The sequence below is a fragment of the Lissotriton vulgaris genome, chromosome 7 (assembly GCF_964263255.1).
Source record: "Lissotriton vulgaris chromosome 7, aLisVul1.2, whole genome shotgun sequence".
Classification (NCBI taxonomy): domain Eukaryota; kingdom Metazoa; phylum Chordata; class Amphibia; order Caudata; family Salamandridae; genus Lissotriton; species Lissotriton vulgaris.
The window spans coordinates 1650839764-1650867698 of NC_141695.1; the positions used below are offsets into that span (position 1 = coordinate 1650839764).

Genomic DNA, 27935 nt, shown 5'->3' on the forward strand with positions numbered 1-27935 from the left:
TCTCTCACCCATAACAACCACTCTAGCCTCGGGTTCTCTATAAATTGCTTTAAGGGCGCCAATGATTTTATCCCCGAAGCCTCTACCTGCCAGAATAGACCAGAGAAACTTCCATACCACCCTGTCAAAAGCCTTCTCTGCGTCAAGCAGGATCAAGGCCATCTCCCCCCCCCCATAGCAGCCTGAGCATCGAACAAAGCAATTGCTCTCCTTATGTGATCCGTCGTGCCGTGCCCAGGGACAAACCCATGCTGCCACGGGGAAACGAGACCGCCTATGATCCTGCCCAACCTCTTAGCCCAGATCTTAGAATACAATTTAGTATCGGCATTTATTAGCGAAATAGGGCGATAGGACCCCGGGTTCTCCCTAGGTTTCCCTTTTTTATGAAAAATAACTATATTGGTCCCTTTCCAGGAATCTGGGATCTCTCCTGAGTACATTACGCCATTAAATAAATCTACAAATAACGGAGTAATTACTTTTTCTAAACATTTATAGACCTCCAGGGGAATCCCGTCGGGACCCGCATCCTTACCCGAGGCCAATTCCTGTAGAGCGGCAGTTACCTCCCCACTTGTGATATCCCTATCCAGCTCTGCTCTCGCTGAATCATCTAATCGAGGGCCATTATCCCAACCCTCCACCCCCTGTGCTTCATCACAATCTTCCTCCTCTTACAGTTTTTGATAAAAATTCTTAAAGACCTGTAATATTTCTTTTGTCTCAGTGAATCCTTTCCCATTTTCTTCGATTCTAGCGATTGTATTTTTTACATTTTCCTGTCTTATCCTTAACGCTAGGGCTCTACCTGCCTGTTCGCCAGTTTCATAACGCCTGACTCTGGTTGTTTGATATTCCGCAGTGATTTTCTGTGTTACCATCCTCTGCAGCTCAACAATTTCATTTGACTCTTAATTCCAGCCACCCCCTGTGCTATATCCTTAATATGCTGTTCTTCTGCCGCTATTAGTTTCCTCATTAATCTCTCCACCTCATTCCTGTCCACTCTTCTCAATCTAGCCGAACAACTTATGGATTCACCCCTTAAGGCCACCTTAAATGCTTCTCATACCCGTTCCTTGAGGTGCTGTATCTATTGGATGCAAAAAATTCATCCGCCCATTTAGTAAGTTGCTCCACAAATCTCTTATCTGCCAGTAATTTCCTTTCAAATGTCCAGCTGGTCCTTTTCCTGACCAGTTTATCCAGTTCATAGGTTAAAATCTACGGATTGTGGTCTGAGATTAATCCAGGAAGTTTTGTTATCCCTACCTTATTTATTTCTTGGGGAAGAGATAAAGAAATAGTCCAATTTTGTATATCTCTTGTATAGCTCTTAAAGGGATTTGAAAAGTATGTAACGCCTGAATCATGTGGTTCTTTGACTGCCCAAACATCGCTCAAACCATGAGAACTGATAAGAGCCTTTACTGCCCTAAAGACTCTTGGTTTCCGACCTGCATATGGTCCATTATTATCCCAATCCGCTGAGATATTGAAATCACCACACATTACTACGGGGGCCGTCCAGCCAGCTAGTTCTGTTTCTAAAAAATCATAAATCTCAGGGTCATCTCTATTTGAACCGTAAACCACACATAGTGTAAAGCCCATTTCCAACTCAACAATTACCCATCTGCCAAAACGATCTGTCTTCGCCCGTTTACCCCTCCCAAAGATGTTCTTGCTAAGATTGCGATCCCCCTTATCATTGAGGATTGCGTGGAACAAGCGAGCAGCTCAAAACCTCTGAGAAACAATAAGTTCCTCTTAGCCCAGGGAATATGGGTCTCCTGGAGAGTGAGAACGTCAATACTATTATATTTTACAAAGTGAGCCAGTCTTTGACGTTTCCTCCAGTCATTCAGCCCCCCGATGTTAAGTGAGCATATTCTAATGTTCACCATCCTGACCAAATAATTGACCAACTACATTAACCTGAAACTTAATCAAGCTGTCCTTCAATGAATTCATAAATTATAGAAAAGAACCAAAAGAAATATACCAGAACGCACTATTTTTCTTCATTTTTCTGCATTTCTCCCCTTCCCCGCCCAACCCTCTCTCGCACCCCTCCCAGCCCACCAACCCACCCCCCCTCTCTCCCAGGACCCCCTAAGCACCCTCCCAGAAACCCTCTCCGTGAAGCGCTCAGACCTAGTTTGTGCACGTGATTGTCTTACAGTAAGAGCAGTGAGGTCTAAAACTAAAAACAAAAACCTAAAGATTGCAAAGAATAACCCTACAAACCAGTAGTGCATAATGCATTGTTCACAGGTTAACAACCCCCCCCCCCGTTTTAAACCATGTCAGCATGCTCTTTTTTTTCTCTTTTTTTCATGAAAAAACACCCGACCCCAGCCTTATTTGTACATTTTAAGTCTGTTAACTGACAGAGTCTAGGTACTCCTTTGCTTTGATTTCTGAAGAGAAGTATAATGTCTTCCCTTCATTGATTATTTTTAGCTGGGCCGGGTTAATCAAGAAAGCCTGAATCTTCTTGTCCTGAAAGGGCTTAATCATTTCCCTCAAGCGCCACCTTCGCTCTACGGTCGAGTGGCAATAATCCGGGCGGACAAAGAAAGAGACCCCCTCACTGCTTCTCCTGGCGTCGGGTCTGGCCTTTTCCACAATTGCCTGCCTTAGAATAAAGTTGCCAAGGAATATTAGAACCGCTCTAGGTTTGTCCCCTTCCTTAGCAGTCCTTCGTATTTTGAAGGGAGTATGGTGCACCCGCTGCAACTCATTGGACCAATTCCAGCTGGAAAGCTCGGGAAGGCATTCTCAAAGAGCTTGATAATATATGCCCTTATATCAGACCCCTCGACCCCCTCCGGGATTTCCAGGACCCTTAAGTTGTTCCGGCGGAGCCTGTTTTCCATCTCCTCAAGCTTCCATTGAAGGTCTATCACCTGAGCACAGTGGGCACTGACCTTACTAATGGCTGCAGCTGCCTCGGCTTCAGTTGAAACGACTCTCTCTTCCAAGTTAGAGACTCTGTCCCCAGTGTTGGTACAAGCTTTGGATAACTTTCTAACCACCCCCTGCATTTTCCTCATTGCGGCCTGGGGTTTCCGATTGTCTTGCCGTGTTTCCTCCCTATGAGCGAGTATCTCCTGGTGGATTGTCTCCAAGAGCGACATGTGGGTGAGTTCCGCACGGGGACTTCCCTGCAATGGCATGGCCGAAGAATGATCCCAGCTCAGTTCTTGTTGCAATTGAACCTGATCCTTCATACCCGCCTGAGATTTGATCGCGGTTGCTGGCTGATCTAGTTCGGGGTCGCTCTCTGAACCTAAATAGGAGCTATGCTCCTCATTCTCATCCTCCTCCGACCAGCCAATTCCATCTGAGACTGAGTAGAAGGCTTCGCTTGGAGCTTTCTCCCTCTCATTGCAAACTCCACCAATGGCTTGATCTAACTCTACAATCTGGGTATCACTCTGGATATCCGTGTAATCTGTGTTATCCGTGTCCTCCCGCTCCTGTAATTCTACCATATTGTCTTTAATGGTAACATGCGAGGGAGTCTGGTTATCATCTGACACTTCTTTGATTGTGGGGCACGGAGCGGAGGTCTCATCCCCTTTTCCTCTACTTGGGGAGGTCTCTGCCGTTACAGCCTGATGTATCTCATTGGCCTCCTGTGGAGTCACCAGCGTAGCCATCACCAAAAGTGGGGCAGGATTGGGGGGTGATTCATTATTCCCATTAATCTGTTCCTTCCTGGGAACTTCGCTACGTACCTCCAGCTCGATTGCGGAGCTTCCCCCCGCTTCCTTCGCCTCCTTGGCCTCTCTCACCTCCTTCTCCTTACCCACTTTAGCAAACATGTCCGCGATTGAAGCTGCAGCCTGGCGAGTCCTCCCCGCAGCTTGTTGCCTCTTTTTGGGTTGTTCCGCCGGGGGTGAGAGGTCCCGCCGTATTTCCTCGTTCTCCTCTGCCTCCGTTCCCTCCCGGGCAGCTTTTTTCTTCAGATATGCCGTTTTCGATCCGGTATTTATTTTAGGAGCCATTATCGCTTTCTGAGTCACCCTCGTCCTCGTCCTGCTACGGGGTGTAGTCGGAGCTTCCAGACATCTGTCCGCCTTTCTGATCCCCTCTCGATGCTCCGCTTTGCTCCGCCGGCTCCGCACTTGGCTCCGCCCACTGCCTCTCGCAGGGCGTCTGCGACCGGGAGAGAAGGCTGAGAGAGCCGACAGCAGCGTCTGTAGCAGTTGTCTCGCAGATGTCTGGCATTGCAGGCACTTTAACTCCTACCTTAGCACCGTCCCCCCCTCCTGCCACCCCGGCTATTACGGAGTCGTCCATTCGGGTACTATATCTAAATACCCGATCAATGGTCAAACACCAAGCCGATATCCTACAGCTACTGATGTCTGAAAACCCCGATGTCTTGCTGTTATCAGAGACTTGGCTTACTGACGACTCCCTTCCAGACATCTTGGCCACGCTACCCCCCGACTACTTTCTGCTGAACACCAATCGAGCTGGGGGTCGCATTGGGGGAGGGGTGGCGGCAATCATTCGCAAGGATCTTAAGATCATTGCCTCTGCGGCCATGACCCTGCCGGAAGTGGACACCTTGGTCCTCAGTCTGGGGACTGAGGTAGGCGCAGTCACTCTGGTGCTACTATATCGTCCCCCCCACTCCATGCCCTCCTTCCCCTCTACTTTCATCGACCAGCTGACCAATCTCGCAACCTGCTCCCCCCGTATTGTCATCATAGGTGACTTTAATTATTGGTTCCAGCATGAGGATGCTGGCGCACATGCTACCGAACTATTCGAGGGTCTTTCGAGCCTGAATTTTACCCAACTAATCAGGTCAGCCACCCACAAGGGTGGCCATATCCTCGACCATATCTGAACCCATGGAGTCACTTCCTCCCGCCCACTTATATCTCCTTGTGTGTGGTCGGACCATCTTTTGATCGACACCACATTCTCGGCGGTTGGCCAGATTAGAGCACCCCTACGGGAGGGTGGCAGGGCTCGCAAGTGGAAGGCTGTCGACTCCCCTAAACTGTTGGATCATCTCTCCCAAACGTCCCCCCTGCTACCCGATGACACGGGTACCGACGAGCTGTGCAGGCTCGTGACTGACTGGCTTACCACAGCCAGTGACATTTTTGCCCCCCTCACTAAGTTCCCCCAATCCCGCCACTGCCATTCTCACAAATGGTTCACTCCTCTCCTAAAAACCCTTCACTTAGAACTCCGCCAGGCTGAACGCAAGTGGAGGAGGGACTACTGCGCCATAAGCAGAGACGCTTATGTATCTGCACGCAACAGGTATAAATTTGCCATCCTGGATGCTAAAAAACCTATGCTTCTGGAAAAATCCTGTCTGCCCCCTGTCAGTCCAAGGAAATCTTTAAGGTGCTTACCGAATTCACTTCCGACCCCAGAACGCTCCCCACTCAGGCCCCCACACAGGAAGCATGCAACACTCTTAGCACCTTCTTTATCGATAAAATCGTATCAATCAAGAACACCATACCCATCATGATTCCTGGCGCTGGATCTGTCTCCCCTCCTCACAACTCCTCCTCTTTTACTCAATTTCCCCTCTTAGATTCTACATCTCTGGCGACTCTCGCCACCCGCGTTAAGTCGGGATCTCCAGACGACTGCTGCCCTCCCTCAATACTCCGGGACATCTGCCATTCTTTACCCGACTGCGTCCTCCCTCTGCTAAACTCCTCTCTTTCTTCTGGTATGGTGCCGGGTTCATTCAAGGAGGCCGTGCTGGTGCCCCTCCTGAAGAAACCGGGGGCTGACCCCGCTGTCCCGGCCAACTACCGCCCTATTTCCCTCCTACCTTTCTTTTCAAAGCTCCTGGAAGCCCACGTCACCTCCTGTCTCTCCCTGTTCATCGAGAAATCCAACTTCCTCGAGACCAATCAGGCAGGCTTCAGACCCGGCCACTCTACGGAGACAGTGATCCTGGCCGTGCTGGATGCCCTGAGAGACGGTGTGGACAATGCTGCTCCCCAGGCCCTGGTACTACTAGATCTGTCAGCCGCCTTCGACACGGTGGACCATAACATCCTTCTTCACCGTGTCGAACAGGCCGGCATCCAGGGCCTGGCGCTGGCCTGGGTCAGATCCTTTCTGACAGGCAGGTCCCAGACCCTCAGCCTGGGCTCCTTCAGAGCTCCCAGAGAGCATTCGCTCTGCGGGGTTCCCCAGGGCTCTTCTTTGTCCCCTCTTCTTTTCAATCTTTATCTTCGTCCCCTTCTTTTTTCTCTGAGGCAGTGGGACGTCACCGTGTTTAACTACGCGGACGACCTGCAACTCATCTTTCCTCTTAACTCCCCCTCTGCTATCCCCAACTTTCAAGCAGTCATGTCCCACATTCTCCAGTGGATGGGCCACAATCAGTTAAAACTGAATCCCGGAAAGACGGAGCTTCTCCTCCCCGGCAAGAGTGCCTCCTTTTGGGGGCCTCAATTTTGGCCGGTGGACATGGGCCCCCCTCCCACCCCTGCAGCTTCGGTGAAGAGTTTGGGGGTCACCATTGACTCCGCCTTATCCCTAGGGCCGCAGGTAGGGACCGTGGTCTCGTCCTGCATTTACCAACTGCGCAGGATCAGGAAAGTGGCATACCTCTTCACACCTGATGCCCTCCTGCACGTCATCATGGCCCTCGTCCTCTCCAGCCTAGATTTTTCTAATTCGATCTACCACGGCCTGCCCAAAACATCGATGGCTAGACTACAAGTGGTCCAAAATCAGGCGGCGAGACTAGCTCTAGGGATTCCGAAGTGGCAATCTGCCAGGCCCCTCCTTGTCAAACTCCACTGGCTCCCTGTCGTCTCCAGGGCAGCCTTCAAGACCGGCTGCCTCGTCTTTAAGTCACTACTCGGCCCCTGCCCTGCTTTTGTCAAATCCCTCATCAGTCCCTACTGCCCATCCCGTACCTTGAGATCTTCTCACCTTCACCTTCTGACTGTTCCTTCCTTCAAGCTCTGTAGATCTGGAGGCCGGAGATTTGCTCACCTGGCCCCCAAGCTTTGGAACTCTTTCCCTCTCCCCCTCAAAATTTCCAACTCCCTAACCCTCTTTCGCAAGTCTTTAAAAACCTGGCTCTTTCCCCAATCTGTCTAGTCTCTCTGCTTTCTGTACTCTTTACCAGCGCCAGGAAACCCATGGTGTCAGCGCGCTTTATAAGTTCCCCCTACGATACGATACGATACGATACGATACGACCCACGACAGGTGAGTGCTGTCAGCATGCCGAATCGTTTGCGAGGTCAGATCCTTTAGCTACGATAACGGGGGGGGGGGTTTCTTGGCTGTGAAGACTACATCTCCCCTGGGCTCTCTCTCAACCTCACTGCTCCGCTGTAACGGCCACAACTACGCGGCCGCCAGCTTGCTTCCGGACCCGTTAAGTGGCTGTAACCTATCGCAGCAGTGGGGAAATAGGTCCCAGCATAGTTGGATGGAGTTAGGCCACCTGGGAGACAGGACCACAGGAGGTGAGAGAAGGTAGGATGGTAGTTAACCTCTGTTCTACATGAGCTGAGCCTGAGCCTGAGTCAAGAATGAAATCCAATCAGAACCCTCTAAACAACATGCTTATCAACATGTACATTAGCATAAGTCTCTCCTAATATAGCCAGATCTAAACAATTAAATAAATATTTATCTTTATAAATAAATGTTGCCAGGTTCATGGGGGTCTGCTTTGGGCTGTAGTACAATGGATGAATCAAGGACATTGTTAAGGTAACTCAGAGGCTCCCTTTAATTTCAGTAGAGCCATGTCTTCCTCGTGTATTTAAAGATTTCATATTGTTTTAGTCTACCACCTCTCCTTGGTCTTCTAATCTAGTATATAAACAGGATACCATTGGAGTTCTGGAATTACATTTCTATTTGGACTTCATCCCTGTTCAAACTCCAGATCTTTGCAAAATGAGCTCTCACAAAAATGAGCTCTCCCTTGTATAAGAAGCTTGCATTCCTACAGCTCCCTCTCAGAGTTCCAGGGCACTCCCTGTCGGAGGGTGGGTATTCTACTTCCCTGGGGCGGGCTCAGGCACCTCTTTGGGGGAAGCTGCGGGGTAGGGAAGTGTGGTATATGGTGGATGGTTGGGGTGGATGCACATGGGTGGCTCAACTAAACATTGTAGTATCTAATTGGTTTCAAGTTCTGTTCGAATTTAACAGTGACATAGTTTAATGTTGGCCCGAGAGGCTCACCATGGGGGTGTCATGGAATAATAATGGGGATAACAACAGGTGCAAAGTCCGTGCTGCCATGAGTTGGCTAGCCACCCTCAATCCAGATGTGATATTTTTTACAAGGAACCCATCTTAAATCTAATAATCCTAATATTTCTAGGCTTTCCCTATTTAAGGGGATTTCACAGGCTCGAACTGAGCTAATGTGGCTTGTAGGAGGATGGCTATTTTCTTTCGACAGACATTGAAGGTCGAGGTTCTAAAGTCTGTTAAGGACCCTCTAGGGAGATGGCTCACGGTCAGCGCCTTGGTTGGGACAGGAGAATGGAATTTCGTAAATTACTACGGTTCCATTCCTGACAAAATTGAGGTTCTGCAGCATTTATAATATATTCCCTTGGTGTTCGCACCAATGACCCTATTATTATGGGGGATGACTTCAGTTTCCTCCAGAATGCGGAAGTAGATGCCCTACAGAAGATGGAAAGGCAATCTAAGCCGAAGACAGCAGGCTTTATTGTCACCTTTAAGTCTGATTTCGGCCTAATTAATCCATGGCGATTTCAATTTCAGCGATTCAGGCAATATGCCTGTTTCACGGCCAGGCACATGGCGGCATCTAGACTAGACTTTTTATTTCTACGTTTTTGAAAGGCTGACGCCCACATGCATCAATATGGCCATTTGCGATTCCTTATTAGCGAAAAATAAGGAATTGCTAATAAGGCATCGCAAATGGCTATGCATGAAGAAATTGCTAAATAAATTGCGATTTATTAAAACTCCTTAATTGCGACTCGCAAATTGCGAATCGCAATTAAGGAATAGCTCCCCATTCATAGCGCCCTAGAGGCCCATAGCAATGAATGGGAAGACATTCTCAATTTGCGATTAGCAATTTGCGAATTGCAAATTGAGAATACGATTTCAAGGGTGCAGGGGTGTCCAAAGGACACCCTGTTGCACCCCTGAAATCAATCTGTGCACATATGTTGTGCACAATCATTCCCTAAGGGCATGTGTGTGCACAACATGAAACTTTGAAAAATGCACAAAAGTGCATTTTTCAAAGTTTTCGCAAATTACCATGAGGTTCAACTTCATGGTAATTTGCTCCCCCTAAGTGCGAATTCGCAATTTTTAAAAGTTTCATGCATTGCATTTAAGGAATCTCAATTTGAGATTCCTTAAATGCAATCGCAATTTATAAAATCGCAATTTTGCGATTTCTTAAATTGCGAACAATACAAAAATTGTGATGCATCCCAAATAATGAAATTGCATTCGCAAACGGCCGAATTTTGCGATTCGCACCCTTTGCGAATGCAATTTTCATTGATGCATCTGCCCCTTAGGGTCTCGACTTATTACAAATAGTTTTTTTCTAATTATTTGGTGATTTCTTTGGATTTTGTATGAAAGCAGGCCCTTCCTTAAACCGAAGGTGGAGATTTAACTAACTTCTGCTGTCAGATCTTGACTGAGTTGCAGCTTCTCGTTTGTTTGTGTTTATTAGGAGAATGAGCATTCTGGAAAACAGTTAGCTTGGTCGGTTAAATCTAAGACTAACGCCAACTTTGTGAAATCCATAGAGGACCCAGCGAGAAGTCTTGCATAAGCAGATGTTTATGTATGTCTTTTGCTATGCAAGTATACCGTTTAAAACTACCTTAAATCTGATCATGCAATAAAGTATTATAGAGTGGATGGGGACAAAGCTTTGCTTTTCTAATACTATTCCTCAATTATTTTTGCATTTCTATAGTCAAATGCATCAAAATCTTAGCACCACAGTTTTTATTCAACGCCCAATTTATGGTCCATCTATATTGGACAACCTGGTGGAAACATGACACTCTCAAAGGGTCTGTGACAGGCACATAACACAAATACTAAGTAAATTAGGGTACATTCGACGTTCATCATGTGAACCAAAACTGGACAAGATTGGGGTAGATAGAATAGTTGCATTGGGTCTTATCTTCTGCAATATTCTATGGTTGAATGACATCTGCTTAATTAAGAGCATAGGAATGAAAGCCTGCAGTTTAAATGAATTTCTGGGAGTTCCTCTCTTAAGTTGACCCACTACATTGTAAAATATTAATACCAAAGCTCTATGAAGGAGCACAACATTGCAGTGTAGTGTACAGAGTTTGTATTGTTGGGATGTTATTGGTATGTCAAGGACACAGTGCTTAATAGTGGGTTAGAAGTTCCTGGCACACAACGATGTGTGGCAGGTTAGTGCATGTAAGTTGAAATGCAGCAAGGCTGGTTAGTGTAACAAGAAAATAAATGGCTTTGCTAGAAACAGAAAACCATAAACCTAAACAAGCATAGGAGTGACCTACCTTCTCAGACTCACGTGCACACTTCATGATAAAGATGTTGGCGTAAATGTCCTCCACACAGATCCAGCTGGAAAGGGAGAGGGTGGTGTCAGTCCACACCCAGTCCATGACTGCCCTCATCTCCGTCAGGAAGGGCACGAGGCGAAACCTGGTGTTGTTAAAAAAAACAGATTATTTCAAAAGGCAGTAAGCTAGCTTTGCAAGTTTAGCACAGTGCTGCATAGTACTGTATGAAACTGGCAGGTCCAAGGTTCAAACATTAACCACGCTGGGCTGATTCTGTCTTTCATTGTTCTGGTGAAGTAAACATCTTTTTCTTTTGTAATTCTGGCATCTAGGATGCTAGGTTAACCCATTATAATTCTGGCGTACTTTCCTAAAGAACAAGTTAATTACTGTCAGTAAAACTCTTTCTGGTGGACACCATCTAACCACAGATTCCTCACCTTGTGAATACCCACAGGCACCAGAATGGATCAGGAGATTTTTCTCAGGAATTCCCTTGTGCCCATGCAAGTGGCATTATGCTTCTCAGCTTTAGGTCCGTCCTGTCCATGACAAGATGTTGGGCCCAAATATAACCACCACCTCTCCGAGGTGATGCCGGTTTCTTCTGCTAACACTCCACAACATCGGAAGCGGAGACCTACTAATCAGATTGTGCAACTGTGCAGATCTCTATCTGGAATCTTTTTAATGTGGACCAAAGGAGTTCATTCCACAGAATGGGAGGAGGGAGGTTTGTGAGAAATCTGCAGTTAGACAGAGTATCCATCAGAAAGAATGGTATTGAAGGTAAGCAACTTGTTCTTCTGATGGATACTTCTAACCGCAGATTCCTGAGATTCCTCACTATCTTCACAGATCCAGATGATGGGTCTGTGGAATGACTCAGACCAAGAAATCCTGCAGGACTGGACAAGCAAAGTGCCCTTCCCGCTGGTACTCGTCATCCAGGTAGTAGAGTGTTATGAACATGGGCATGGATGCCCATGTTCCAGCCTGGCAGACCTCCAAAACACACACTCCACGTGCCAGCAAGGAGGCTCTGGTGGAATGATCCCAAAGGCCTTCAAAAGGCGATTTTTTAGCCAGACCATATCAGCTTTCCATACAATGAACAATCCATCTGGAAATGGTCTGTTTCTGCACTTCCCTTCTGTGCGCCAGAGAACCTCATAAAAAGCTGATTGTCCACCTGGTGATCTTTAATGTGATCGATGTAGGAACTCAAGTCTCTATTTGCATATAGGCGTTGCAGTGTCTCTTCTTTTTTGGATGAATGAGGTGGAGTGAATAACGTCGGCAGGATGATAGACTGTCCAACATGGAAAGGTGTAACAACTTTTCGGAAGAAGGCTGCCTTGGTCCTAAGATCCAAATTACTGGAAAGAAGGTAGTATATGGTTGCTGGACAGAAAGTGCTTGCTGCTTACTCATGAGACGAGCTGATGTAATTGCAACACTATTTTAAACGTGAGCTACTGTGCATTGGCCCGAATGGGAAGCACATCAAGAATGTGACAACCAGATTGAGATCCCAAAGGGAATACATAAAGGGTTTTGGTGGGAACATATGGATCGGCTCTTTAAAAAAAACAGTTGATTTAAACCAACATGGCAGATCAAGCAATCACAGAAAGGCTAATAAGGCTCACAAATAGACTTTAACTGTTGCATAGCAAGGCATTGCCTGGATAAAGATAAATAGAAAAAAAGAACATCTAATAGCTCTGTCTGTAAGGGTTGGATGTGACGGGCAAAACCAGCAAACTTCTCCCAACAACCTGAAAAATCACATCCACTACTTTGGGAGGGAGATCTCGACTGTTGATGCTCAATCTCCAACCATGGAGGTGTAAGTTGTGCAGGCTTGTGTGCAGGACTTTGCCTTGCTGTTGCAACACAAAGCCCTCCCAAATAGAGAGCTGAATCGGAGGGCACATGGTGTGCTATTGCAGATGAACATAAAACTAGCACCTCCCAATCTCCTGATACAAAACAATGCATGGATTTATAGCTAACCACGAGGGCCGATTTTCGTATTAAAAAATAGAAAATAGGTTTTAATAACAATTGGATCCTGGTTTCTAGAAATGAGCCACTGCCGTCCGGATTACCTACATCGCCGAACACGGCAATAATTGGAAAGACTCTACTGGCAAATTCAACATTTATGGTACTCTGATACCTTACCTATTCAGGATCTCCATGCCAGGATCCAATCATTATTGAAATCTATTTTAGTGTACTACAAGCACTGGTTGTATTGTTGAGGACACCGTGTTAGATTGCGACGTTGTGTCCTTCAAAATAAGTTATTAGAATACAGTTTCATACAATATTGCCCCGAGGAAGCCTATGTTTGGGTGAAACGCGTTGACCGCGCTTATCTAAAATCCTTGAAGAGAAAGAGAATGAAAAAGAAAACAAGCAAGGACCGATTTATCATGTTACCTTTGGTTCTGAGTAGAACTCTTTGTTTTTCATACTTTGGTCTTTGTTGCCTCTCATTCTATGGTATAGATTGTCTAATGTCTCACCAATTGGTAGCTGGATATTTGAGGTGGGCAACTTTATTTGTTAAATGGTGATCACTTCAGGTGGTGCAGTAACAGGTCCACTGGCTGCCAAAATTTGTTTCAACGTTTCCACAGTAGTTCTGCGCGATGGAAGGTAGAACTATGTGGCGCCGCACTCGCACCGCTCCCCTGCTGAAATGACGTGCAGGGCTTATACAGATGCCTCTCCTGTTCCATGAAATCAGCTGCTTTCAAGACTGCCCATGCCCCTTCAAATCATTTCCAGAGTGGAACGCTATCAATGCAGAGTCACAAGGCACCAGAATCTGGCACGCAAAAATACTATGGAAAACATTCCAGATTCATTCTGGCGCTTGGGGAATATTCAAAAGGTGATGAATCTGTGGCTAGAAGTCTCTGTCAGACTCTTTGGATGTTTCTGTGGCAATTTTAACTCACCCTTGGAATAAGAACAGGTTCATGCAGTTGTAGCTCTTAGTCAGGAAGTTGCCAAGCACTCGGTTCGGATAGCCACATTTGATCTGGTAAGCAGAAAGTCCGAAATAAAGACACTTAACAAAATACCACAGCTGGGCAACAGAGTTGGTGTTGAACCTCCTGAAGGTAAATAAGACAGAGTTTTTCTCAGCACCCATCGTACGTCATTTCAAAGGATATTACATTACATTTTAAAATTACATTTTTCCCAGTAGAACTTAACTGGAATCTCATTTACAATTATTAAAATTAGTGTGGCTCCCCCCTCCAAAATTATCACCCCAAAAAAATCTGCATGATATATTAGAGCTAGAATAGTACATCTAAAAATATCAGCATCTTCTTAACAGGCAGCAAGAATTCACGCTGATTGCCCCACAGCATGGTTGAGGCCACTTGCAATTGGGTGATCGGTATTTCCATTAACATACTTGTGTGCTTTCCTCATTTAAGATGATAGAAATCTGGGAATGTATTGTGTTAATGAATTTATTTTAAATGGAATCAAATGCTTCATCATTTTTGGTTTTGCAACTAAAGCTGAAATTTGTTCGGATGATGCCTATGACATAATATGGAGGTCATAAATTAATTGAGATGGGATGAATGCACTGCTAAATTTTTAATTTTCTTGTCTCTCAGTTGTTTTATTTTTTATTTTTTATTTTTTGGTGCTCTAGAAGGTAATACCGAGGGTCCAACGGTATTCAATATATTGCCAAAGTTGTGGGTCTAAAGAATCTCTAGAACCATCCCTTCGTAGGCACTCACAATATTGTCTTCATAGTAATAAGAAGACTTCCACACGTACTTCAATTCATTCATTGATCATTTTATTTATGATCATTAGGTATGCTTCATATCATCTTTCTTTCTTGTTTCATTTAACTGATTATTGGCATTTTCATCATCAAGTCAAACATTGTCATCTTAGTGCATCCAATGCATTTCGGGCATGCAAATATGCCCTTCATCAGGGACAACGACACTGTTAAAAATAATAATTATAATCAATAATATGTTTCATATTGTACTGTACATAAACAATCATATTGCAGTGAAAAAACGTGATTAAAAAGAGGGGTTAGGTGCAGTACGTGAACGCATAGTGAAAATGTGACGACCTGTGTAACATGCATAGTATCTAACCACTCAATGTGGGTAAACACGGGGGTTTAAATGAACTCACATGTCGAAGGTTTCCAAAGTTGGGAAAACCTGTATAAAGATAAAAGAAGAACCAAGTTCTGGTATCTGTACACCATGTCCGAATCTAGAGTGAAATTCGCACTGCTCTAGATAACCGTCTCAGTAACTAACCTTCTTAGCGATGGGAATGCCGGTTCACTGTGGGTCCTCTCGAGGTACGAGCTGGTACTCAGAACAGCCGCGTTAGCAGTGTTTTCTAGAGAGTTCCGGTCATGTGACAAATGACGTGTCACAAACATGAAGAAAAGACTATGGGCATAACGGTTCGCCGGTAATTGCGTGCAAAATAGGTATACACGTCAAAATAATGATCTGGTCAGAGTGAAATATATCACTTAGTAAACAGTGATATTTAGACGATATAATATGAGAGTTCAAAAAATAATAAATGAATTGCCGCAAAAACAAAATAACGGGATTCGAACTCATATGGTTCATAATGGTATTTAGGGGGATTAGTGTTGTGAGCCATGGGTAAAGTTAATAAAAAATAATGTGTGAGTATGAGTGTCTTAGAGTCTGTGAACAACACACAGTATATACAAGATACAGTCAAATAAGAGCAATTCATGTAATTTTACAGGTAACATGCAAATTCGATTCTGTCATTTAGTCCCATTGGTTTCTGGGTGGACAGTTTATGAATCCAATAGTTCTCTCTCATAAGTAGATATTTATTGTTGTTTCTCCCTTCGACTTTTTGAACTGTTTCCAAGATTATGAATTTGATTTGTGAAACATTGTGACTTTCTTCTGTGTAATGGAGTGATAATGCTGATTTGGTATTCTTTAATCTTATGTTGGATCTGTGTTCCGTTAATCGCACTTTGATGCGTCTTTCAGTTTTTTTGAACTCTCATATTATATCGTCTAAATATCACTGTTTACTAAGTGATATATTTCACTCTGACCAGATCATTATTTTGACGTGTATACCTATTTTGCACGCAATTACCGGCGAACCGTTATGCCCATAGTCTTTTCTTCATGTTTGTGACACGTCATTTGTCACATGACCGGAACTCTCTAGAAAACACTGCTAACGCGGCTGTTCTGAGTACCAGCTCGTACCTCGAGAGGACCCACAGTGAACCGGCATTCCCATCGCTAAGAAGGTTAGTTACTGAGACGGTTATCTAGAGCAGTGCGAATTTCACTCTAGATTCGGACATGGTGTACAGATACCAGAACTTGGTTCTTCTTTTATCTTTATACAGGTTTTCCCAACTTTGGAAACCTTCGACATGTGAGTTCATTTAAACCCCCGTGTTTACCCACATTGAGTGGTTAGATACTATGCATGTTACACAGGTCGTCACATTTTCACTATGCGTTCACGTACTGCACCTAACCCCTCTTTTTAATCACGTTTTTTCACTGCAATATGATTGTTTATGTACAGTACAATATGAAACATATTATTGATTATAATTATTATTTTTAACAGTGTCGTTGTCCCTGATGAAGGGCATATTTGCATGCCCGAAATGCATTGGATGCACTAAGATGACAATGTTTGACTTGATGATGAAAATGCCAATAATCAGTTAAATGAAACAAGAAAGAAAGATGATATGAAGCATACCTAATGATCATAAATAAAATGATCAATGAATGAATTGAAGTACGTGTGGAAGTCTTCTTATTACTATGAAGACAATATTGTGAGTGCCTACGAAGGGATGGTTCTAGAGATTCTTTAGACCCACAACTTTGATAATATGGAGGTCCACATAACTAATTATTAAGGCTAAAGTGGTTGGTCATAGGCCCGATGATCACTGAAAATACATTTAGAATGAAGCATCGGTTCCTTCCCATCCACCACAAAAGGCTGGCAAAGCACAAGCCTACTTTTCAGTGCACTGATTAAAATTATTTTTACCTGTGGTATTTTGACTTTGGCCACTTGATTATGGCTCTGTTTAGGACTGGCTTAACAACGCCGCTGTCGACAGACCTACTGTTACCAATTCTTTTACATATACATAGAGTGGGCTTTGGCTAAATCAAGAGGAGTATTTATTTCTCACCTCATGTTTGGTGTATCTCTGGGGCATCTCATTATCTCCTATGAAGAGCTTAAATTTCAGTGCACAAGGACCTATTTTACCATCCCCAAAATACACATTAAGGGTCGATTAGGATCGCGGACGGACTTGCGTCCGTCCGCGACCCCAGAGCAGGAGGGAACCTCCGCATGGCATGCGGAGTTCCCTCCTGTGCGATTAGGATGTGACCGCCACCCTGGCGGTCACATCCTCTATTTTTAACATTGCGGCGGGTGCAGCTTCAAGCTGCACCCGCGGCAATGTTAAAAATGCACGCATTGCATTTGCATGCAGAAAGAGGCAGGAACCGCGCGGTGCCTGCCGCTTTCTGCATGCAAATGCAGGGGGGTACCATAGGTACCCCCCATGTGCACCCCCCACCCCCCCTTCACCTAGGGGGACCGCAACTGGCCCCCGCAGTGAAGTTCTGTATGCTTTTCCACGGCGGAAAACCCGCCGCGGAAAAGCATAATTTGAAGGCCATCCTAATATGGTGGACGGTGTCTGGAAGACACCGTCACCATATTAGAGCTTTTCCGCCGCGGTTGTAATCCGACCGCGGCGGAAAAGCTGCGGACGGAAACCAGGACCCACCAGCCATCCTAATCTGGCGGTGGGTCTTTGGTCAGTCCGCTGCGGTTTTTCCGCATCCTCGGGGCCGGCGGTGGCTTCCGCCGGCCCCGAAGATGCGGAAAAACCGCTATCATAATGACCCCCTTACATGTTATTTCTTAGATAGATTAGAAATAATTCTTCAGACATTAGACAGTATGCTTTGTGATTCCTTACTAAGGCTTCTTTGTGAATCCTAATGGCGACCTCAGCCACACTTTGATAAATGCTGGCCAGAGGAAGGTCGATGGAACAAATGAGCTGGGGAAAAACAACAGAAGCAGGGTCTGTTTGTAAAAGGTGACTGGTCTAAATTGGTTGCGGGCCTATGAGTGTTTAAACAAGCATAAGACAAGGGATTTCACAACTTCCTGGGCACAACACATTTTCTGTCGATTGACCACTGGCTTTTAGAGTGTTGAATCAACTTCAATCCCAAGACCGACCAGCAGAGTAATATTGATCTGTTCAATAAACACTAGACTTCCATTGAGTCCCCACCCTCTTTCCCCTGCTTCATTCTAAAATCATAATCAGAGGTTCAGGGGCGGCTTCTGTGCTAAGGCGGAGGAGTGTCGCCCCACTGCTCTTTGAGCAGGAAAATTTAAATGATAATAACATAGTTATTATCATTTTATTTTTCGCAGTTTCAGGGCTGGGTTATGGTGGGGCGGGGCTGAAGGCACAGGGGGAGGATTTGCATGGGCACACTAAGTGCACATGACTTGGCAGTCTGGGACCGGCCAAACAGTCATGAGCACTTGGCATGTTCCCCACCAGGCTGCATTACACAGCCTGGTGGGGAACATGCCCAGGCCCTAAATCCACATCTGAGCGCCTGCAGAGCCATTAGACTGAAGAAGCTCAATAAGGAATAAGAAATTGATATTCAATTCTACCAAATGTCCTTCATCATCCAAGGCAAACAGCAAATGTGGTTCTGAAAGTCCTGTTGAGGTTGTAACTGGATGGGTGTAAGAGATTACAGCACAATAGTGTTACTTATTGCCTGTCAATAACTACAAATACTCAGCTCTTTACAAACACCAATGTTTTCCTTATAACAGGAAGAAATAAGCTTCACTAATTAGAAGGGCATTGGTGATTACGTTCCCATCAAAGTTTATCAAGGTGATCAACTAGTAAAAACATTTTTGCCTTTATGCCAAATGACCCTTTTACAGGTTCCCCTTACAGATTTTTTTTTTATTGGTTCAGCAACTAAGATTTTTTGGAACATCCAAGAAAACAATTAAAACCTAACTGCAGGTCACCAAAGCTTTGTGCATGTTTAAATGTTCTAGAAACAGGAGGAACGCAGTATGCTAGCAGTACCTTGAGCCTGCCAAACTCACCTGGGAAACCGCTGGGTTACCATCAGCGGAGCCTCTGCTGGCTGTGCCAGCAGTAACCTGACCCATCGGTCTATCTGCAACAGGAGGACCGATGGGTGAATGATGGTGATTCTGCCATATGAAGGTCTGTCACACAACTTCTCTTTGCATGTCTGCCAGGCAAGCTATGATGGAACTGCCAGAATAAATGTAAATGACCCTCCATGGGCAGGAAACAAGCTCCCTGGTGATGGTTCCAGGTACTTTTGTTCAGAAAACAACAATCTCCCGCTTTGGGAATTTGTCTTCAGTGAACAAATGCAATTTTCAAAGTGGGTGCTTAAAACATGGGTTATAGAATTCCCCATCTGCCTTACCTATGCTCAAACCTCAAAAAAGAGACAACTGCTCAATTTAAACCAGATAGAATGACTCTTGTGCTGGAACTCTAATTTCTAATAGTCCTATTACTCCTCAGTTTACCCAATTTATTTTAGTAGCCTGGCACACTCAGCAGTGCACTGCTGGGCAAATAGAAAAGTTACCTGAACTCATCAGGCAAGTACTTCTACATTTGGCTGAAACCATCATTATAGGAGGCTTGAATCTCCATGCAAACAACCAAACTGACATAGTTTCTAAAAATGTTCTGAAAACGCTTTGAAACCTACTGCCTATGCCAACTAGTGCAGGGTCCCGCGTATATTAAAGGATGCATGCTGGACATAGTTCCAGCATCTGCAAATAAGGTCATTGCTTCTTTGCTTTTCGGTCCTTACTTATTCCTTTGACACCTCCCTGCACACAATCACCCCCCCCCACCCCCAAGATGCCTGAGGCAAAATACATTAATTCACTGCAGTCATTCTACTCAACTCTTTCTGCATCCCAGAAAAAAACATTTAATAATGTGATGCGTTGGTGAACGAATCATAAGGAGGCACTGCTCATATGCTTGAACAGTGAGATCTCCATCGCACATAACAAGTAGTTTAATAATGTCATCAATGATGAGCATATTATTATGAGACAAACGGTTTAGGTCATAGTCTACAAAGAGGCCCTTCGCTACAAAGCCCACCTGAAAATGTATAAGGTGATTTCCCAGGCCAAATTGGTCCTCATATTTTCCCACATTTACAAGTCAAGTAACACTGCTCATGGTCTATTCTGTATGTTTAAATCTATCTTAAACCCCTCTTTCACCAGCAAGAAGATACATCCCTACCAAAACGTTTGCAAAAATACTGAAGAATCCTACAGAACTAAAATTCTGAATATTTCCTACCCTATCTAAATCTAGCAAACCAACGGTGAGCCTTGGCTATCTTCTCTGGAGCTGTGTTCATCTAGTAACTTCAAGGTATAGGCCTACTTTAGCACCAAAGATACAGAAAAACAAGGAAGGCTCATAGTAACACCATACCTAGGTCTCCAGAGGATATCTGCTCAGTCTCAGTCTTCTAAGCTTGCTCCTCTATGAAAGCACTCAAGTACACATAAATAGTGTTAGAAATGGGATTTCTGGTTGGCTATGGCTTGTGCCTAAGCCAGGCAGAAACCACCACTCTAGTCAGGGCAAGGGAGTTACATGCTGAAGATAACCCCTGCTCACCCCCTTGGTAACTTGACACAAGCAGTCAGGCTTATCCCAGAGGCAGTGGCGGCTGGTGACATTTGAAAGTGGTGGGCGCCAAGACCCTACATTGGCTTCCAGTCAAGATACAATCGTGTAATAATGCTTAGAATGCAGAGACCCCAAATGCATGGAAGATAAATGTGTGATATATGGCCCTCCACACAACCAAAGTGTGATTCCTGATCAGCCACACAACCAGTGCAAGCATAGAGGTGACAGACCGTTTCAGTGGAAGCTCCTTACAGCTTGAGTGACTTGCCCACACAATCATTGCTGAAACATGAGGGAGATTAAGGACCCTCCTGCTCTAACCCAAGTGTATTGCCAATTGTATGTTGTTTAGTATGGATGCTTCAGCTTCGTCTAGTCGATGCAATTCGATGCTGCATATTCCTTTGGGTCTCGGTCACTGAACCTACCACTGCCCAACCCCGGCTCCGTTCCCTGCACCATGTAACCACAGTGTGACATTTGAAACTTTATATTATCTTTGTGTATCCCAAGTAACTAGGTAACTCATAGTCTGTTCCCTTCTGTACTTAATGCTCTGCGCCAAGAAGCAGCCAAGTGTTGAATACAGGCAAACAAAGCATACTCGTGTTTGGCCTATATTTTCCCGCGATGACTAGGTAGCTGACAGTGGTATTCGGCAGCTCTGAGCTCCACGTGTAGTAGTCACACTCTTTTCAGTGTAGTTGATCTATGACCTCAGTGTCAGCACAGCTGCACTGTATTCATCAGTCACGAGCTTAGCAGCCTCCAGTGCTCCCTGTGTAACCTGGCACTGGCGCGCATTTTAACAACAATGATGAGCAATCCTCTTTCAAAGACAGAAGTTCGCTATTGTACAATGCACAGAAAACGCCACTTGCAAAATAAATCTGCATCCATACTTACAAACTCTTGTTATATGTCGGCGGCGAGGACGTGTAAAAGTTGCGCCAGAATTTAAGAGATTTCAGCCAAAACCACGATTAAGAAAACTTGTTTGTCACCTAAAAAGTGAGACTGCTCTCGAATTCATGGAGTCCCTATCTGTTTGCCACTTCGTAAATCTGCCAACCTCACCTGCAGTCACGGGCAGCATTACGGGCGGGTGGGGGGGGGTTGGGGTGGAACTGGGGTTGTTGTCGCGCCGCGGAGGGGATGGGGGGGGGAGGTGGGATAAATAAAATAAAAGTAAAACTTCACTTACCTTAACTCCCTCCCCTCCACTGCAGCACTGTGATTGGTTAGACCGCTGCCCCACCCGCGTCGTTTTCTCTCTGTATGCTGCGGCATACAGAGAGAATAGGGAGAATGGGCCGTGTTTCTCGAGGGCAGGGGGGAGTGGCCAAACAGACAGTATTAACAACAGTGTGCAAGCCACTCCCCCCTGACCTTGAGTAACACCGCCTGCTCTCAACCAGGACCTTCTGCTTTCTCGCCATGCGAGAAGGCAGAAACAAATGGTAGTTATTATGGTAATAACTACAATTTGTTTCTGCCTTCTCGCACGGCGAGAAAGCAGGGGGGTGGCGCCCAAACGCCCCCATAGAGGAGCCGCCACTGCCCAGAGGCAATGTGTAAAGCGTTTGCGCAACACACACACACACAGCGGCCAATCGCGCCACTATCAGAACCCTCACAATGCAGGTAGTAAATATAAAACACAACCAGTAACTACTGGTACCGAAATGACCTCAGCATTATCACATTAGGCATAAAACATATCCTGTATGACATTAGGCATAAACACATTATGCACTAGGCCTCAACAGCATAAACACAGTATGCAATAACCTCCTAAGCATAAATCACCACACGCGTAGGCCTCACAAGCATAAACACAGTATGCAATAACTTCCTAAGCATAAATCACATTAGGGGCATAAATCAGGGCGCCTAATTAACATTTGGCATATACCTCACATAAATCACATTGGCAAACACCATCACATTAAGCATGAAACACATTATGCGCCAACCTCATAAGCATGTACACATTATGTAGCTTTGTAGAGCCTGGCTCTCTACCAATCTCACCCACAATGACCCCAGGCCATCTGGCCTTTCACCTGGGCCCTAAATGCCCTTTGTCAAGAATGTCAGGGCTTGGCCGCCAATGCAGCAAACTCCAAAGTGCGCAATTTCACTGGGACAGGGCAGGAGTGTATCTCACTCCTTTCTTATGGTGCAGACAAAAAGAATGCCCCCAAAGAAATAATAAGACTGGTACTAATGGTGCCTCTGGGGTCCCCACTGGGACCTTTCAAGCAATCATGCCCAACGTTGCAGCTGCCCAGGGCAGTGCCACTGCATAAATTAATGCAGGCACATGCATTCACTGTGCACCCCACTGGGGCTCCACCACAAAGATTACCCCCAGGTTGCAGCGGTCAGCCACGGCGATACAGCTGTGAGAAGAACAAAGAGGCACTTTCAGGTGAGCACACAGGGCTCTTCTCATCTCACGGGAGCCCGGCCACGTCTCCACTGCATGGGGGAAGGCAACGGCAATGTGCCTCGACACACTCCCCCATCGGACTCCCAACTCGGCCTCCCTCACCAGCTCTGCAGGCTCCTCTGGACTCCTCCACGGCAGGGGGAAACTCTGCTCTTCACCTGGTCCCTCTCCTGGGACAGGGGTCTTCAAGGTGGAGCCCACGAGGCTCCGGACGGACCTCGGCAGGACTTCCTCCTTCCTGCTGCAGCTCCGCCCAGAGTCAGGCAGCTCGCATGGCTTCCTGGTCGCGCTGTGGCGGCCCTGCAGCACCTTTTCTCTGCGGCGGTAATAAGGGGTAAGCTCCCATTTCAACAAGCACACTTGCGAGGTGGGCTAACGCCCAAAAGGTGGCTCTGAAATGCGGGGTGGGCACCCGCTCTCATAACAGCGGCAGTGCGGGGTGGACTCCCGCCGGAGATGCACTGCTTGGGTGGGCTCCCGCTACTTTCCACCAGCTCCAGGAAACCCTCACGCCAAGGTTTCCTCCGGGAAACGTCCTGCAGGGCAACGCTGCACTGCAGTCATGCAGGGTGGGCTCCCTCTTCAAATCAGAAGTGCAGGGGGAATCCCACATGCCGGGATTCCCTCACAGCCTTGCGCTGCAAATGAGCCAGCTCCTCTCTCTTGGCAGATAAAGTACAACGCTCACAAGGCGCTATGCACACAGTTCCTGGAAGTCCTTAAAGTTCAAGGGGGCAAAGCTGGGCCTAGGCAGGCCAGCACACAAGGCCCTGCAGCAGGGAGGCAGTCCCTTGTGGTGGTTCCTCCTGGAGCTCAGCAGCAGCAACTGGCCCCCCAAGTCACAGGAACAGCACCCCAATCATGCAGAGGCGTAGCTAGAGCTTGTGGCGCCTGGGGCTATCCCTCAGATTGCCAACCCTGGGGGGGGATGGGGGGGGGAGCTGGGTAAAAGGACGGCGAGCACTTGAGAAGTCAGAGAGACACGTAGTATCACCGCTTATAGTTCCCTCGATCATGCAAGTTACATGGACATACATGACACGGTCCAAGGCTGCACAGTTGAATACACCGGTGACAGGCAGTCCAAAGGAGAAAACACAGACTGCATGATCTATCTGGGGACTCAGAAAAACCGCACACCAATAGTGCAAAGTCTAACATGTGTCCCCTCCAGCTGAAATGTGGGGAGAACTACCCACCCTCTTGGGAGTTCTCTTCACTAAGGCGGAAAACTGGACAGACCATCAGCATTGGCGTGTTCTGTACCAGGGCGGTGTTCCACAATGAAGTCCATCCCCTGTAGGGAAATGGACCACCTCAACAGCTTTGGATTCTCACCCCTAATCTGAATCAACCATCTGTGGGTCCTGTGGTCTGTCTGAACCTGGAAGTGAGTCTCAAACAAGTATTGTCTCAACTTCTTCAGTGCCCTGACCACAGCAAATGCCTCACGCTCAAACGCACTCCACCTCTGTTCTTGTGGAAGCAACCTCCTACTAATGAAGGCTACAGGTTGGTCTAGGCCCTCCTCATTCATCTGTGAAAGCACAGCCCCCACACCATGCTCGGAAGCATCTGTCTGCACAATGAATTCTCTTGAGAGAGAAGTTGGGCGCCTGAAGCACGGGTGCTGTGCACATGTCAGATTTCAGGGCATTAAAAGCTTTCTGGTAGGTGTCAGTCCAGTTCACTTTCTTGGGCTGCTTCCTGGAAGTCAGCTCTGTCAAGGGTGCAACAATGCTGCCATACCCCTTGACAAACCTCCTGTAATACCATGTGAGTCCCTAAAAGGCTCTCACCTCTGTCTGGGTCTTGAGGGTTCCCAAGCCAGAATGGTATCAATTTTTGGCTGTAGGGGCGCCACCTGGCCGCTCCCCACCTTGTGTCCCAAAAGCAGATAATACAATATATAGGTGACATTCTCCTTTCTAGCGAAAATATGCAGTCACATACAGAACGTCTGCACCAACTTCTACAGGCTATTCAGAAGGGATGTTTGAAGGTGAACTCCAAAAAGGCACAGATTGTGCAGACACAGGGAACATTCTTAGGGTTAGAAATATTCCCTGAGTGAAAGCACATAGGTCAAAGCAGACTAGGGATGATACAACCTATGCCCCTTCGACATAACATGCTCTCATTACAGAGCCTTTTAGGAGTTATGGGATTCTCGAGATCCTTCACCTCAATTTTTGCTGAGATTGCAGCCCCCTTGAACGATTTGCTAAGATACAGAGACTGGAACTGAACAGTGAAAACATTGCCGGAAGCACTTGTTGAAGCCCCTTCATAGGAAAGCCTAGACATCACATTGCCATTCTATATTTGGCCGATGGTCACTGACAATTTAATGAATGAAATGAAATGAATGAATGAAATGAATGAATGAATGAAATAAAATGAAATGAAATTAGATTTATAAAGCGCATGGCGTTCCAGCGCTATAGAACAAAAGACATCTGAGAAGGGCCCTAGTCTTTAGGAGTCCTGGGGAAACAGAAACATTTTGAGGAGCTTTCGAAACCTCAGGTAGCTTGGTTCCGTTTGAATCCTGACAGGGAGGGCATTCCATAAGGTTGCCGTGTTGACTGAGAATCGGCGCCCACCCTGTCCGGGCCTTCTTGACTCTCTAGACTATGGCCCGATTTCCGTACTCCGAGCGCAGGGACCTGGCAGCTTTGTAAGTGCGAACAAGACTCCCTAGAATAGGGGGCCCCTTACCCTGTAAAGATTTATGGGCGATACACAGGGACTTGAATTTAATCCTCTCCCGTATTGGCAGCCAGTGAAGGGCCCTGAGTGCAGGTTTGGCAGAGGATCTAGAAGATGTACCAGTAAGCAGCCTAGCCGCCGAATTCTGGACGCGTTGAAGGGTATTAATGGTCACTTCTGGGGCAGCCAAAAAAAGGGCATTGCTACAGTCTAGTCTAGACAAGATTAACCCCTGGATGAGCAGCTTCCTCAACTGCGCTGGTAGTAAAGGAAGGATCTTACGGGCTGACCGAAGTAGGCCTACGCATATAACAGCTGTCTTTTTTGCTTGAGTCCTAAATGAAAGGTCCTGCTCAAGCCATCCTCCCAAACTTTTAAGTTTGTTCTTTGGATAGGAAAAGCCCCCAGGCACGAGGGCCAGATGGAATTAGGGAGTGTTGTTATCGGCTGGCCTAAGAGCATGAGCTCTGTCTTTGCTCCATTCAATTTGAGTCGAGATCTGCTCATCCATGAGTAAATTTCCGAGAGGCAGGAATAGAGATTTTCTGTACAATGCTTCTCTTGGGAAAGCGAGACGACAAGCTGGGTGTCGTCTGCGTAGGTGATTACTTTAATCCCAAAGGGAGTGACCACATCCTCAAGTGGGGACATGTATGCGTTAAACAGAGTAGGGTTTAACGCTGAGCCCTGCGGGACCCCACATTGGAGGGGGCTTAAATTGGAGCGTGCGTTGCCTTCCCAGACCTGAAAAGTTCTATTCTTCAGGAAAGATGTAAGCCACAACAGAGCCATACCTGCTACTCCCAGTTTGGACAAGCGCTGGATTAAGATCCTATGGTCTACAGTATCGAAGGCTGCACTTAGATCAAGGAGGACCACAACCGCTGATCCTCCCGAATCCAAGATGCACCTTACCTCCTCGACCACCGCTATCAGGGCAGACTCAGTGCCCTGACCTGGGCGAAAGCCCGTTTGGGAGTTGCGTAGTAGCCTGTTGGTTTCCAAGAAGGAGGAGAGCTGCTGATTGGCAATCTTCTCCGCAATCTTGCTGAGACCGGGTAGCAACGAGATAGGTCGAAAGTTAGCCATCTCCGAAGGATCGAGTTCTGTTTTTTTTATAGCTTTTACCATGGCCTGCTTCCAACTAGGGGGAACTAATCCCTGAGCAAAAGAGGCATTAAGAAGGTCCGTAGCTAAGGGGGAGATGGTGGCTGCCACACGTTTCAAGATATGCATCGGCGCAGGGTCATTAGGGGATCCGCTCTTCGTAGCGGATAGAGCTGTTTGGAAGTCTTCCCCTGATACCTGGACAAAAGAGTCTAAACAGGGGCCAGGAATGTGGGCATTGGATACGGCATGGTCAGGTGCTTGAGGCCCTTGCGGCAAGGTTTTTAGTATGTTTTGAATTTTACTGTAAAAAAAAAAACGCTAGTTGGTTGCACCTGGCTTCCGAGGCACCCTGCACCGTCGGAGGACAAGGAATCTTGAGGAGGTCTTTCACTATTTTGAAAGTCTCTCTGGACGAGTTAGAGGACGTTATTATTTTCTCCTCAAAAAAAGCAGCCTGGGCTGTTTGCCGAGATAATTTGTAAGTCCTAATAGCAGCTCTGTACTCGGCTTTATTATGGGAGGCCCAGTCTTTCCTCCACGTGCGTTCCAGTTTTTTGCAGATCTTTCTTAGATTTCTTAATTCTTGAGAATAGCATGGTGACTTGAAAACCCTGCTTTTCTTTTTGATTTGTTTTCTGGGTAGGACGATATCAAGGGAGCTATTCAGCCAGTTAGTAAAGTTATTATCCGCTTCAAGTGGGTCAGGGACAGAGAGGGGAGCTGTTTGCTCCAATCTAAGGGTCCAGCTCTCAAGAGAGAGCTTGGACCACACTCTCTCTAGGGTACGTGGAGCCTGAACCCGTGAACAGTCAGTACTGGTTTGCCAGGCAAACGGGACCAAAAAATGGTCAGACCAGGGTAGGGGAAGGGGGGCCTTGAATCTAGGGGTAGAATGTTTGTAAATATAGGGTCAAGGAGATGCCCTTTAATATGCGTGGAGTCTTTATTTTTCAGATGCAGCTCGAATGATTTAAATTCCAGCTTAAGGTCCGTTGCCACCTTATCGGATAAATCATCGAAATGAAAGTTCAAGTCCCCTAATAAGATGAAGTTGGATGATGCTGAGACTAGAGCGATGGTAGTTTCTAACAGAGACCCCACAAATTGCCCTGGGCTGCCCGGAGGGCGATATATCAAGAGGCCGGATAAAGATTTATTAGGAGTGATTTGTAGGCTAAAGTTAGCACTTTCACAATCAGCGGTTCCACTCTCACATATCCTGCAAACAAACTTGTCCCTATACACTATG

General features: G+C 46.3%; 1 protein-coding gene across 1 annotated transcript in view; it reads right to left on the bottom strand.

Moving 5' to 3' along the window:
• Positions 1 to 27935, bottom strand: part of LOC147706209 (piezo-type mechanosensitive ion channel component 2-like) — a 612835-nt gene that overhangs the window by 84787 nt on the left and 500113 nt on the right. The window contains exons 42-43 of the mRNA XM_086929599.1: positions 13535 to 13693; positions 10554 to 10701 (exon numbers count right to left, since the gene is read on the bottom strand). Coding sequence (XP_086785725.1) covers positions 10554 to 10701; positions 13535 to 13693 — 307 coding nt within the window. The remainder of the gene's footprint in view (positions 1 to 10553; positions 10702 to 13534; positions 13694 to 27935) is intronic.